This window comes from Giraffa tippelskirchi, chromosome 7 (genome assembly GCF_054371585.1).
Source record: "Giraffa tippelskirchi isolate mGirTip1 chromosome 7, T2T-mGirTip1v1.2.pri, whole genome shotgun sequence".
In the NCBI taxonomy this organism is placed as follows: Eukaryota; Metazoa; Chordata; class Mammalia; order Artiodactyla; family Giraffidae; genus Giraffa; species Giraffa tippelskirchi.
In genome coordinates this window covers 17946366-17960121 of record NC_137281.1, presented here as the reverse complement: position 1 = coordinate 17960121, position 13756 = coordinate 17946366, and the positions used below count along the sequence as shown (strand labels likewise).

The following is a 13756-nucleotide window of genomic DNA, read 5'->3' as shown; positions in this document are numbered from 1 at the left end:
GGCCATCTGGGGCACCCTGCTAAGGACCAGCGCTTCCATCTCTGAGCCCCTGGGCAGCCCTTTGTAGGAACCCGACTCCCCCGGGGGCCTGGGGCGCCTCCCTCACCGAGCAGCCACTGCAGCAGTTGGGGGCGGGGGGCACTTCAAGGAAGCATCAGCTAGAAGGATTTGCTTTGTGGCTTTTCAGGATATCGCAGGCAACAGCTGTGACGGGTCTGACAGCCACAGACCAGCTCAGTAATTGACGCGGCGGCCGGATCGTCACATCCAGAAGCCGGCCAGAGTCGGACTGATCATTATCTTGCGGTTGGGCCATTGCGGTAATGAGGCTGCCCTGTCGGCGGCCTCCGATGACCTGACTCGGCTCAAGTGGAGAAGCGTCTGTCACAGGCCTGGGCCAGTCGGTGTGGTTGGCATTCTTCCTGCAAACAGGCAGCCCCTCAGTGGGGCTACTGCAGCCTCGGGCTCCAGAATGACTCCCTCATTTTTATTTTCTGGTCACCCCTGGTGGAAACTCACCAATATTTAAGCCAAATTAGGCCCTTTCCTGCAGAGCTGGCTGGAGAGCGGTCACCAGGGGCCCTGACAGTCAAACAGGAGGAACATTATATCCATCTATTTAACCTGGCCACAGCCACTCAGAGCTAAAGCCGTGGCTCCCTGCAGGCTCAGGACAAAGGCAGGACTCGGGCCAGGCTCACTGCTGGGACTTCAGGTAACTGGCTGCCTCAGCCCTGCTCTCTGTCCTTGGAAAGTGCTAGTCCCACACTATCACTGACTCCCTGAGAGCCACAAATGTGCCCCCACTCATACACCTGCTAACTCTGTCTCCCTTCTTCCCCTTCCTTCAGCTGTAAATCCATCTAGCTGATGCTTCCTTGACGTGCTCTCCCCACCTGCTGCAGGGGCCACTTGGTGAGGGAGGCACCCCAGGCCCCCTGGGGGAGTCAGGTTCCTACAAAGGGCTGCCTAGGGGCTCAGGGATGGATGCTCTGGTCCCTAGCAGAGCACCCCAGATGGCTGTGCATTGGCAATCATGCCGATCGTGGACATCTGCCCTTGGGAGACCCATCGGCATCTCAGACTCAGCGAGGATCTGCCTCCTTTCTCAGGAAGGGGCATCAGCATCCACCCACTGCTCAAGTCAGAAGCCAGCATCCCTGACTCTGCTCCTGGTCAGTCCTCGGGTCCTGCTGATGCAGGGAGCCATCTGGTACCAGCCCATGAGGTCCCAACTCCACATTCACACCTATAGCTTGGAATCTGCCATGGTAGGAGTATTTACACCACAGAAATCAGCAAACGCTACCAATTAGGCTCCTCCCCACCCCCACTCCACCACCCCTGGAGCCAGTTGTTAAACCTTAACCAGCATGCCCACTGCTGACTATTCCTCCTGAAATAGTCTTCACATCTTTCTCCACTTTCTTTAAGATTTTTTTAAAGGACCATCTTTATTGAATGTTACAATACTGCTTCCATTTTATGTTTTTAGGGGTTTGGGGGGTTGGATATGAGGCATATGGGATCTTAGCTCCCCAACCAGGAACCAAATCTGTTCCCTTGCATTGGAGGGTGAGATCTTACCCACCAGTGGGTGGTCCAGTGGGTAAGATCTCTTTTCCTCCACATTCTACCATCCTTACCTGGGTCCAGGCCTCAGACATCTCCACCTGAACAATGGCAACATTTGCTGACCAGACTTGGTGCTCTGTCTTCAACTCTTCACCTCAGAATGACCCTTAAATTCACAATATTTCTCAGCTTAAACCCCTTCTAGGCTTCCTCTCAGCCTTAGGAGAGAAGAGAAGGACCTTCTGCCTTTGCCAGGACCATAAGGCCTCTGCAGCCTTGGACCTGCCATTTCTTGACACCCTTTCATGAACCCTGATGTCATGGTGCAAGGCCACCAAAGTCTGCCAGGGATGCCCTCATTACCCACGTTTGGACTTAGTTGCTCAGTCACGTCCAACTCTGCGACTCCGCGGACTGTAGCCCACCAGGCTCCTCTGTCCATGGAATTCTCCAGGAAAGAATACTGCAGTGGGTTGCCATTTCCTACTTCAGGGGATCTTCCAGACCCAGGAATCGAACCCACATCCCCTGTGTCTCCTGCACTGCAGGCAGATTCTTTACTCACTGCGCCATTGGGAAAGCCCAGGTGCCAATTAATTGTCTCTACCTGAGGGAGACCTCACCTGATACCCTGGGATGGCTGGCGTCCCCCACCACGTGCTGCCTGCCACATCCTAAATTGCCCCATCACACATGGAAAGCTGCTGTTCAGTGCCTCACCTCCTCGCTAGACTGCAAACTCCATGAGGGCAGGGCCAAGACTGTCTCATTCACAGCCAAGACACTGTCACTGGTGCCTAAGACACAGCCTGGCACATGCAGTGCTCAGTGTGGAGTGACCGGACAGATGGTGGCCGCCTGCGTGACTGTGTTCTGCCACCAGGTCTCACACTGCAGGGGAGGCAGCGCCAGGGGCCGCTGTGACTTTGCTGGCAAGTGTCATGAACTGGGTTCTTTCTCATCTGCAGCAACATTCACTCGCTCCTGCGTAGGCTTCCAGGCCCATGGGTGTTGAATACGTAAAAGGAAGAAAAAAGCATGACTTACTCTAAAGCATGTGCCACAGGCACTCAGAAACTGTGCATGGATGTGAACACACCCTCCCTACCCAGCGCAGGCCACCACACACAGCAGGAAGCGCACAGGTGCACTCGTGGTGTAACACAGCACAAGACCTACCACGTCCTGTTCTATGCGACGTGCAAACATGGCGGTGCAATGGCATGTACACTGGGGCCACACACACACCCCAAACACGATGGAGTCACCCCAGGCTCTGACAGAGGAGAGCCTCAAAGTGGGAGCTGAGGACCCCTCCCCTGAGAACAGGCGGGCACACAGAGGATGCTCAGGGACACCCCTCCCCCAACCAAGTGATGGGCAGATGGGTGGGGGTGGAAGGGAGCACAGCTGTTGGCTTTGCAGACCAGCTAACTGGCTGGCTGGTTGACTGACAGGCAGCTCCGATGCGCCACACTGACAGCTCCAAAGGAATTCACAGCCAAGGCTGAGCTGACAGGGAACTACTCAGTTGAATCGTGGATCCTAATCACAGAGGCGAGGGGATGGAATCACTAAACAAAACAGGAGCAGTCAGAGCCGTCAGGTGCTCATCTGCCCAGGACAGGAAGATTTCCACTTCCCTCCCCCGCAGGCAGGTCCCAGAGTCCCTGCGCTGGTGCAGGAGCTGGGCTCAGGGAAACCCAGCTGCTGCAAAGGTTCCCAGGTGATGGGAACATCACAAGTTGGGGGCCTCCATCCTCTGAGCTCTCTCTGTGCCCAGCACTGTGCATCACTTCGTTTACACATTTGCAGACCCACAAGATAGGTATTTTCATCCCCTTTTCCAGGTGAAGATGCTAAAGCCCAGGGAGGTTAAGGTCACAAAGCAGTGTTCTCGTTTTCTTTTTTCCCTGTTTTTACATATACTGACTCGTGTGTGCATGCTCAGTCATGTCTGACTCTGTGACCCTATGGAGTGTAGCCCGCCAGGCTCCTCTGTCCATGGGATTTTCCAGGCAAGAATACTAGAGTGGGTTGCCATTTCCTCCTCCAGGGATCAAATTGATATCTCGTGCATTGGCAGGAGGTTTTTTTTTTTTTACCACTGAGCCACCTGGGAAGCCCTTTCGATATACTGACTGTAATCCATGGAATTCTCCAAGCCAGAATACTGGAGTGGGTAGCCTTTCCCTTCTCCAGGGGAACTTCTCAACCCAGGGATGGAATCCAGGTCTCCTGCATCGCAGGAAGATTCTTTACCAGCTGAGCCAAAAGGGAAGCCCAATATACTGACCCCTTGTTAAAAACTGTGACTCAGGGTGCAGTCTCTCGGTTAAGGGAGAGGAAACCCTTGCTCAAGTCTGGGCCAAGGGTCAGGGGTCACTGTGGGGCCCCACTGTGAGTTTGGTTGTCTCAGAACAACTTAAAGAAGCTCCCCCACCCAGAGGCTGAGGCCGGAGGACAGGGCCCTGCAGGGCCACCCACCGTCCTGCCTGGGAGCACGTTTGGCCTGACCCCTACTAGGTCCAGGTTCTGACCCCAGAGCCATCCATCTTTGGGTTCCAGAAGCAGACGGCACCTTTGTCTGGGGCCCCCTGCCTCCTGGAGCCCCATTTTTGGGCCCTGGTCCCTGGGGGCAGCAGAGGTGCCAGGGCTGTGTGCTGAGGCCCTAGCAGAGAATTTAATGAGTTGAATGTTCCAGTGAACACAAGTGAGAATTTAAGGCCCTTTGGTGAGGCTTCTTCCATCTGAATTCTGTGCCCTGAGTCCAAGCTGCCCTCTAATTGCTGAGAGTGTTTAAACTTCCGTTTTACATCAAATCTGCATATATTAACAACTGGCCCAGATGAACAAAGCAGCTCACAAGTAGCCAGGCAGAAGCCAGCGGGGCTTTGGGAGGGCTTGCCCCTCAAAAGGGCAGAACCTGAGCTGGTAGGAAGAGTCCGAGGAGGAATGGCCGCCACGGGGGCCCAGAGGCAGGCCCAGCCAGGGGCCTCCCAGGTGGCAATGGGAGGCAGCCAGCTGAGTGTGTCCTTGCTCCGACCACCCAGACCCCCAAACCCCACACAGCCTGGGTGGGTGGACAGACCCTTGGCCAGGGCAGCGCCTGTCTACATCCAGCCACTTGGCTGGCAACTGCTACCAGACGCACGGACCCTTCCCAGGCTGCTAGGCTGAGCTGGAGAAACCCAGCTGGGGGTTGGTGGACTCCAGCCAGAACCCTGGAGAAGCCCAACACCCACCCCCCACTCCAGGGCCAGCTGTCAGTTCAGGCCAACATCAGCTTTTCCACAAGCATTTATTGAGCTCCTTCTCTGTGCCAGGCCTGGTGCCAGATGTTGACACAGTCCTTGTCCCAAGAACACAGAGAACTAACAATCCTTTGCCACTGATTGGGCCACCCAATCCTGCAGCGAAAGTGTTTCCTCACCTCCTCTAGGCTGTTCTGGCCCAGTGCTCTTAAAGCCCCCTGAAGTCACTCCCCCCTGCCCCCATTATGAGTTTGAACTGTGCCCTACTTCCCACCAAATAGGTTGAAGTCTCAACCTCTAGTACCCGTGAAGGTGACCATATTATATATAGGGTCTTTGCTGATGTCATCAAGATGAAGTCATTCCGGTGGGCCCTAATTCAGAATGTCCAATACTTTGGCCACCTGATGCAAACAGCTGACTTGTTGGAAAAGACCCTGATGCTGGGAAAAACTGAAGGCAAAAGGAGAAGAGGGCACCAGAGGATGAGATGGTTGTATGGCATCACTGATCCAATGGACATGAATTTGGGCAAACTGGGAGATGGTGAGGGACCGGGAGGCCTCGCAGAGTCGGACACAAAGACTGAACAACAGAAAAATTCAGAACGACCAAGGGAGAAGAGACAAGTAGACAGGTACATAAAATAATCATGTGAAGATGGAGACGGGGAGACTTCCCTGGTGGTACCCTGGTCAAGACTTTGCCTTCCAATGCAGAGGATGTGAGTTCAATCCCTGGTTGGAGAGATAAGATCCAACATGCCTCGTGGCCAAAAGACCACAACATAGAAGCAATATTGTAACAAATTCAATAAAGACTTAAAAAGATGGAGGCAGAGATTGGATGTAAATTGCCACAGCTAGGGAACATCTGGGGCAGGCAGATAGCTAGACAAAGCAAGGAAGGATGCTCCCCTTGAGCATTCAGAGGAAGCAGGGCCCTGCCGACACCTTCATTTCAGACATCTGGCCTCCAGAACTGTGAGAGAATAAATTTTTGTTATTTTAAACCAGCTAGCCTTGTGATACTCTGTTAGAGCAGCCCTAGGAAATTAATATACCTCCTGTGAGGGTCAAGTTTATATGTCAACTTGACTAGGCTATGGTGCCCAGATAGTTGGCCAGACACCAGTCTAGATGTTACTGGGAGGGTATTTTTTAGATGTGATTACCTTTAGTTCAATAGACTTCAAGTGGACTTCCCTAGTAGTCCAGTGGTTAGGAGTCTGCTTGCCAATGCAGGGGATACAGATTTGATCCCTGGTCTGGGAAGATCCCACATGCCACGGAGCAACTAAGTGCCTGCATCATCACTACTGAGCACACACACTGCAATTACTGAAGTCCGTGTGCTCTAGGGCCTGCGTGCAGCAACTACTGAGCCTGCTTGCTGCAAATACTGAAGCCCATGCACCTATAGCCCATGCTCTGCAACAAGAGAAGCCATTGCAATGAGAAGCCTGTACAAAGAGTAGCCCCTGCTCACTACAACTAGAGAAAGCCCGAGTGCAGCAATGGAGACCTAGCACAGCACCCCCCAATCCTTCTCATTAATTAAAAAAATAGACTTCAAGTAAAGCAGATTACCCTCCATGCGTAGGTGGGCCTCATCTAATCAGTTGAAGGCTTTAGGAGGAAAGAAGGCAGGAATTCTGCCTTCAGACGGCCCTCAGACGTGAGCTGCACTATCAGCTCCTCCCTGGATCTCTAGCTTGTTGGTCTGCCCTGCAGATTTCACCCAGCCCCCACAATTACAAGAGCCAATTCCTTAAAATAATCCCCCTGCTATATTATATACACTATATATATATCCTATTGGTTGTTTCTCTGGAGGACCTTGATTCAGAAACCTTTCAGATTTTATGTGGAGTGGAGTCTGGCAGCTCCCTCGGGGTTTCTTCTCTGACCCCAGTGGGAAGGCAATACATGTGCCCTGGCTGCGTTTTTTTTCCTGCCAGCATCCCAGTTTCGCACCTTGTAGCTCATCACCACTTGTGTGAGGTCCTACACACTGGCCAGCTGTGCAGCTGCCCCAGAGCAGGGAGGCCTTTCTCCTGGCACACATGGTAGGTGTCTACTTCTTTCTTATTGGGATGCAGGTGACAGCACTCATCCCACCAGAGGCAACTGCCGGGGAACCTGGGGTGGGACCAATGCCTGGAGGCTGAGTCTCGCACATGAGGGAACCAGGGTGCAGTGGGGGATTTGCCTTCAATGTCCCTTCTGGCTCCCTCCAGCCTGAAACCCCTAGAGTTTCCTGGCCTGATGGGCAGCATAAGTGGACGTGTGGGCACGGGGATGTCCACCACACAGGCTCGTCCACCACACAGGCTCAGCCTCCAGAAGGGCTAGGCTGTAGAAAAGGAGCCAAGGAACCCCAGCTCAATGCAGAAACCTCTGGGGAATCCAAGGACCATGAGTCTGAAACTCCTGACAGGGCAGGGCCTTTGAACTTCCACCCATATCCTGTGGCCTCTCCGGTTCTCTCCCATCTCTGCCCCCACTTTGTGGGTCTGACTCCTTTGGGATGGCCATGCCTTCCCCAAGGTTGCAGTGTTTAGAGTGGCAGGACCCTCTCCCCACTGCCCATCAGGGCCCCAGGTTAGAATTTGAGCAGCCAGAATAGCAATCACTCTCCTCAAATGACCCACCTGGGGCTAAGGGGTCAGGGGCTCATGAGGCAGCACTTTCTAAGTATTTGGGTCCTGTTTGGACCCACATCAGTGTTGCCTGTCTACACAACCGACCGAAAGACTGGTTTCCAACCCCTACCCCCAGTGGATCCTGGGCATCCAGGATTGGAGCTTCTGAATGCAACCCAGCAGGTCTCCCTCTTGTGGTTCAGAGAGGAGTGGTGGGCAAGGGACCCTCCCCCCAACAGCCCACATGCCTGAAACCTCCCCTCCCCAGCTCTGCCTCAAGTCTAGGCTGCCTGGCCTAATTATAGGAAACGGGCCTCACACACTCTCACATCAGCCTCTGCCTCCCCTTGGCAGGTAACCAGAAAGCTTTTTCAGCCAGACGCTCAGAAGAAAACCTTCAGCCAATGAAGAGCTCACAGTGTGGAGCACAGTTGGCAGCCTCAATAACTCATGCCTTGTTTATTCTCACTGATGCTCACTCTTATCATACTGCATGTGTTTCAACCACTCTGCGAATGTCCTCTGTCCAGAGAGAGAAAGTGGTTGTTTATTTCTTACTGTATGTGGGGATCGGGGTTGTTAATATTATGCTGAAGGAAGAGGATGGGAAATGCAGACACTGAAAGGGGAGCACATACATGACTGGCCCTGGGGGTTCCTGTTGCAGAGTGAGGGTGGGGGACAGATGAGAGGCAGCATGGTGACATTGCATGGAAGAGAGGGCAGGGCCGTGGCTTTTATCTACGTTGTACACCTATTTGGGGGCTTGGCAGGGGTAAGTGGTCTTATAGTGAGGCCAAGCCCCCCTCCAGGTTTCCCATGACGTGAGTTCCAGGGCCCCTGGTGGCAATACTTTCCTGGTTATGCAGTAGAGGCACTTCCCTGGCTTGCTCCCTAGAGCTGTCCAGGGTCCTGAAACGCAGTCCTCTGGGGAATGCACAGATCCCAAGCCTCAAGATGCCTAAGACATCCCCCGGCTGTCACATCTCAGAGCTGCAGGTGGTCTTTGCTTCAACCTTTATCTGAGCAGTGCATATAGAGCTACTTCCTTGATGGAAAAAGTAGGGACACTTAGCCTCTGGCCAGTGGGGCCATTTCTGTTACATTCCATCATTAAGTTTCTTTATCCCAAAGTGGCCAAATGGGCTGGGCTCACAGTCTTTGCAAATAAGCTGCCATAAGTTTAAGGTTCATGACCGTTCAGCTTGTAGCAAACTCAGCCTCCACATAAAATCTGTTATTGGGTTTTCCACAAGATAATCCTTTTTTTCAAAGGGGGCAATTGCGGGAGGTTGGCTTTGTTGGGCAAAAGTGCCCAAGAGGTCAGGAGACTCACCCAGCCCTGAGCTCTGTCAGCAAGGACTTTATTGCCAGCCTGTGCTCAGAGTTCTGGCCTGACCAGCCTTGGAAAGCCCTTAGGCGCAGGGCCCTCTTGTCAAGTCTGCACAGATGAAAATGGGTCAGGCCTCACAGTCCACCACCCTCCAGGCTGAGGGAATGGTGCCAGTGGGAGGTCACGGCTGTAGGGGCAGTGACCTCTGTAAGCACATCCTTGTCTCACTTTGCCTGCTGGCAAAATGCCTTCTGTAAGTGGCTCCTCAGCCCCACTCTCGGCCAAATCTGGCATGACTCATTTGCTCCAGAAAAGGAATATAAATAAGCACCATCGCACCTTGACAAGCTGACAGGATTGACAAGCAGAGTAAATTCCCGTATCTGAGACTCTGAGGAGGAGAGGTGATTTAACAGAGCCAGCTGCCATCACCAGAAGAAAATAATTAAGGAAACCCAGCAGTGTGGAGGAAAACGAAGTATGCAGAGGGGCCCTTCTGGTGGAGGGATCTGTGATCATTGGCTGTAGGAGGAAATCCGCACGTATCAGCTGGAAATGAGCTCAGGAAGCTCATGCTGGGGACAGGCCGCATGAAGAGATGAGAAAGAGTACAGCAGGGGTGGGAGGTGGCTAGCCAAGAGAAGGAGGCTGTGAGCTGACAGGGGGATCCTGGTGAGGGGCTTAATTCTAGAGGCTCCTGCCTCAAGGTTAGGCACCCACTGCTCACACCCCACCCGCCTGAGGGGTGCAGTCCGTTCTACATGGAGCTTCCCCTTCTCCATGGAAGAGTCGGGAAGGCCTGTTTCAGAGTTGACACCCCCCACACACACACACACATAATGCTCATAATTTGGGAGATGCCCAGAAAGGTGTGGACACTCTGCCCTTTGCCCAGGGAAGGATCATCCCCTAGACAAAGATGTCAAAGAAGAGCACTGCGGCAGAAGAAAGAGGCAGTGTGACAAGCTGTGCCTCCACTTCCACCTCTTTGGGGTCTTGGGAAAGGTCCTGGCAGGCTCAGGGAATTTAGGTTTCCCAACCCAGAGGTGACCTCACATCCCCCCACCCTCACTTGCTGATGAATGAAGAATTGTGGGCACATCCTCAGACTGAGCAGTATAAGGCCAGGGTCATAGCAGGGGCTGAACCTATAAAACTGGACCTCACAAGGAATCGGCAGAGTCCCTGAATCAGGGACAGACAGCCTGGATGCCCCCCAGCCAGCTGGACTCCAGATACTGGACCTCTGCCGAGTACACAGAAACAGCAGGGGAAGTGTCTCCAGAACAACCCCTTTCCTCCCCTCCTCAGCAGCAGCCAGAACTCAGCCAGGTGTGGTGGACGCAGTGCCCCATTGTGCCAGCTGGGAGGCGGAGCTCTCTGCTTGTTTAAAGGATCGTTGGTTCTGATTGCGACTGTGGCTTGTGGCAAAGCCTCAGAGAAGCCATGTCCACTCACATGGCACAGGGGTGAGAAGAGCCCTAGTAGGGATGTGGAAGGAGGCCAAGACTCCTAAATAGCTCTCCTTTCTTGAAGGAAATCTCTCATCCTCCCAGGACCTCCCTTCAAATGGGCCAAATCATCTCTTCTTGGCCAAAGATTTGCCTCTCCAGAGCTTACTTGTCCTGAGTGATCCCAGCCCCATTGCAGACAAAGCACCTCCTTGGTGGGGGCAGAGGGGATGATCCAGGGTGTGGCCAATGATGCACTGATCTCTCTCCATCTCCCCCTAGTTCCCAGTAAGGGCTTGCCGGGCAATCAGTCACTATGTGGGGCTCATCCTCAGCCCTTTGGAGGAAACCAGGGTGGGCAGGATGAGACCAGCTCACCCTAGAGCTCCAGGACTAGCTACTGGCCCAAGTTGCAAAGCAGATGCCAAGGTGAAGGAACTTTCCAGAGCCAGTGGGGAGGCCCCAGTCCAAGGGGAATGAGTGTTAGACTCTCAGACCTGTGTGCCAAGTACAGACACAAGTGTGCCGTATCCACAGAGCCAGGGCATAGAGAGAAGATGGACAGATCTTCCTGAAGGGCCCTTCTGTGTGTCTTAATGACAGTGTGAGGTGGAGGCAGCCTGTGAGGTTCCCAGCTGCTCCATTGAGCAGGTATGTGGGCGGGGCACCTTCTGGATTCTCCAGGTCCCACTAGGATGTAGGATGCTCAGAAGTCAACATCAGTTGGGAGCCAGTGGGACCAAGTCTTTGCTGCACCCCCACTCTCCACGCGGGTCAGGGAAGTGGAGGGGCCCTTGCACCATGCCTTGCCTCTCCTCTGGCCCCCCTGAACTGTTTTTTTCACAGAGCTCACACCAAGTGCCCTCCAGCCCAGGCACCCACAATCAGGAAACTATAGGCAGTTTCCACTGCTTACAGATCACGTGGTACTTCCATTGCCAATACTATCCTCTCTGTTTGCTTTTTAGGAATAAAGTTCAGCATCAGGCCACAGCAGCCCCACCACGTGAGTTCTGAGAGTTTGATAAATCTCAGCATGGGCTGCTTGGGGAAGGTTGGGGAGGCCAGGGAAGAAATTCAGAGCTCACATTAAATCCATTCTTGGAAAGAAAAATGTGTGCTGCCTTTCCCAGGAGACTTGGGAACAAAGCCGGGGACCTTGGACCCATGAATTTCCCTTTCCCATGGATGGCAGCTCCTGCCTGTGCTAATAGAAGCGTTAAATCTGAGCCTGGTTCCTTCAGGCCACCAGCTCCCCCTGCGCCTCCACGCAATGAGGTTGTTCCTGGGAGACCTGCGCCATCTAGTGGCCAAAATAACACTTGCCCCCCCTCCCCCCGCGCACACACACCATGGACCTTGAGGGGATAGGGGGCTGTGGGGGCTGTAGGCGGGCTCAGACCAAAGAGGTCGCATCCTGCAGGGCCAGGCTGTCCCCTTCGCCCTCATCTGAGAAAAACTTCAGTCCACAAAGGAGGTAGGGACCCCGGCCTTGGCAAGTGCCTGGTCCCGTGGGACCCTTAAGTGCCCAGCTGATCTGTCCACGCTGCTAACCACCTCTCTTCTTGCCCCAGGATCTCCCACCAGGCAGTTCCCAGGATGGTCCCTTTAAGGCAGCCACGGAGAGGGTCACCCGAGACTTGTCCAGCCGCGCCCCGCGGGGCCTGAGCCTGCGGGTGTCCCAGGACCCTCAAGCTCAGCTAAACGTGGGGGCCCGTCTGCGACCCCGGCAGCGCCGCCGACGGCTGCTCATCAAGAAAATGCCGGCTGCGACGGCCATCCCCGCCAACAGCTCGGCCGGCACATTGGTCCGGCCAGCCCCCGGGGCCCTGGACGGCCGCTGGGCCAGCCTGCGTGAGACTCAGCGGGAGCGCAAGCGGGTGATGCGGGAGGCGTGCGCCAAGTACCGCGCGAGCAGCAGCCGCAGGGCGGTCACGCCCCGCCACGTGTCCCGCATCTTCGTGGAGGACCGCCACCGCGTGCTGTACTGCGAGGTGCCCAAGGCAGGCTGCTCCAACTGGAAGCGCGTGCTCATGGTGTTGGGCGGGCTGGCCTCGTCCACCACCGACATCCAGCACAACACCGTGCACTACGGCAGCGCCCTCAGGCGGCTGGACACCTTCGACCGCCAGGGCATCCTCCACCGCCTCGGCACCTACACCAAGATGCTCTTCGTGCGCGAGCCCTTCGAGAGGCTGGTCTCCGCCTTCCGCGACAAGTTCGAGCACCCCAATAGCTACTATCACCCCGTCTTCGGCAAGGCCATCCTGGCCCGGTACCGGGCCAACGCCTCTCGGGAGGCCCTGCGGACGGGCTCCGGCGTGCGGTTCCCCGAGTTCGTGCAGTACCTGCTGGACGTGCACCGGCCGGTGGGCATGGACATCCACTGGGACCATGTCAGTCGGCTCTGCAGCCCCTGCCTCATCGATTATGACTTTGTGGGCAAGTTTGAGAGCATGGAGGACGATGCCAACTACTTCCTGAGCCTCATCCACGCGCCGCGGAACCTGACCTTCCCCCGGTTCAAGGACAGGCACTCGGACGAGGCGCGGACGACAGGCCGCATCACCCACCAGTACTTCGCCCAGCTCTCTACCCTGCAGCGGCAGCGCACCTACGACTTTTACTACATGGACTACCTGATGTTCAACTACTCCAAGCCCTTTGCAGACCTGTACTGAGGGGCGGGGCCAGCCCCACCCACTCACCGGTCCGCAGGGGCATCCCACTCCCCCTTGGGTCCTCACCTGGGAGCTGAGATGTACCCAGAGCAACAGGGCTCTGAGGCGGCTCTGAGGGTGGCGCAGGCCCTTCGGGGGGACAGAGGCCCAGGCCTTGGACCAGACCCTGGCCCTTGTCCCATAACCCCCTTCCATACTCCTCAAATAAGGAAGATGCTGGCGGGTGGGGGGTGAGCTGGACACTCCAGAGTCCCGGCTCCCCACACCCAGCTCCGCCAAGAGTCAGGATGACCAGGGATGACCAGGGAAGTCTGAGGCCTAGCGGACGAGGGCCCCAGCAGTAAGGGATTTCCCTTAGCATTGCCTTGAACCAAACCGCACGGTTTGCAGCTTTTCTACGACCCAGGGGGGAAGTTCCCTTGGAATGAGGTTTGAAATAAAGCACATGGTTTCCAGAGCAGGGGTGTCTATACTTTATGTGTTGGTGCGGGAGCACAGGGACCCTTCCCCCGGGGCTTTCTGGGGCTCTTTCTCCCTCGGGAGGATGGCGGGAGCCAGGCGCCTGCAGGCCCCGCCCAGGGAAGCCCAGGGCATGCGCAGAAGAAGCAGCGGCCCCAGCAGTGCCGGTTCAAGGCCCGCAGTAGAGTCTCCACTCAGGCTCCCAAGGCCACGACGCCACCAGCGAGGTCCTGCGATCTCAGTACCGGCACACTTCATCCTGAAAGGAGAAGACAGACCTGTCCTCATGGAGGTCCTTCTGTCAGTGCACTTTGCGGGAGCTTTTTGGGGACCGCCAGAGCACTGACAAGCTCTCTAGA

General features: G+C 55.2%; 1 protein-coding gene across 2 annotated transcripts in view; it reads left to right on the top strand.

The window, feature by feature from the left end:
• CHST8 (carbohydrate sulfotransferase 8) overlaps positions 1–13395 on the top strand; it is a 139440-nt gene extending 126045 nt beyond the window's left edge. For both annotated transcript variants that reach the window (XM_081514350.1, XM_081514349.1), the window contains 2 exons: positions 11226–11263; positions 11832–13395. In XM_081514350.1, coding sequence (XP_081370476.1) covers positions 11226–11263; positions 11832–12938 — 1145 coding nt within the window. In that variant the 3' untranslated portion in view covers positions 12939–13395. The remainder of the gene's footprint in view (positions 1–11225; positions 11264–11831) is intronic.
• The last annotated feature ends 361 nt before the right edge of the window (positions 13396–13756 follow it).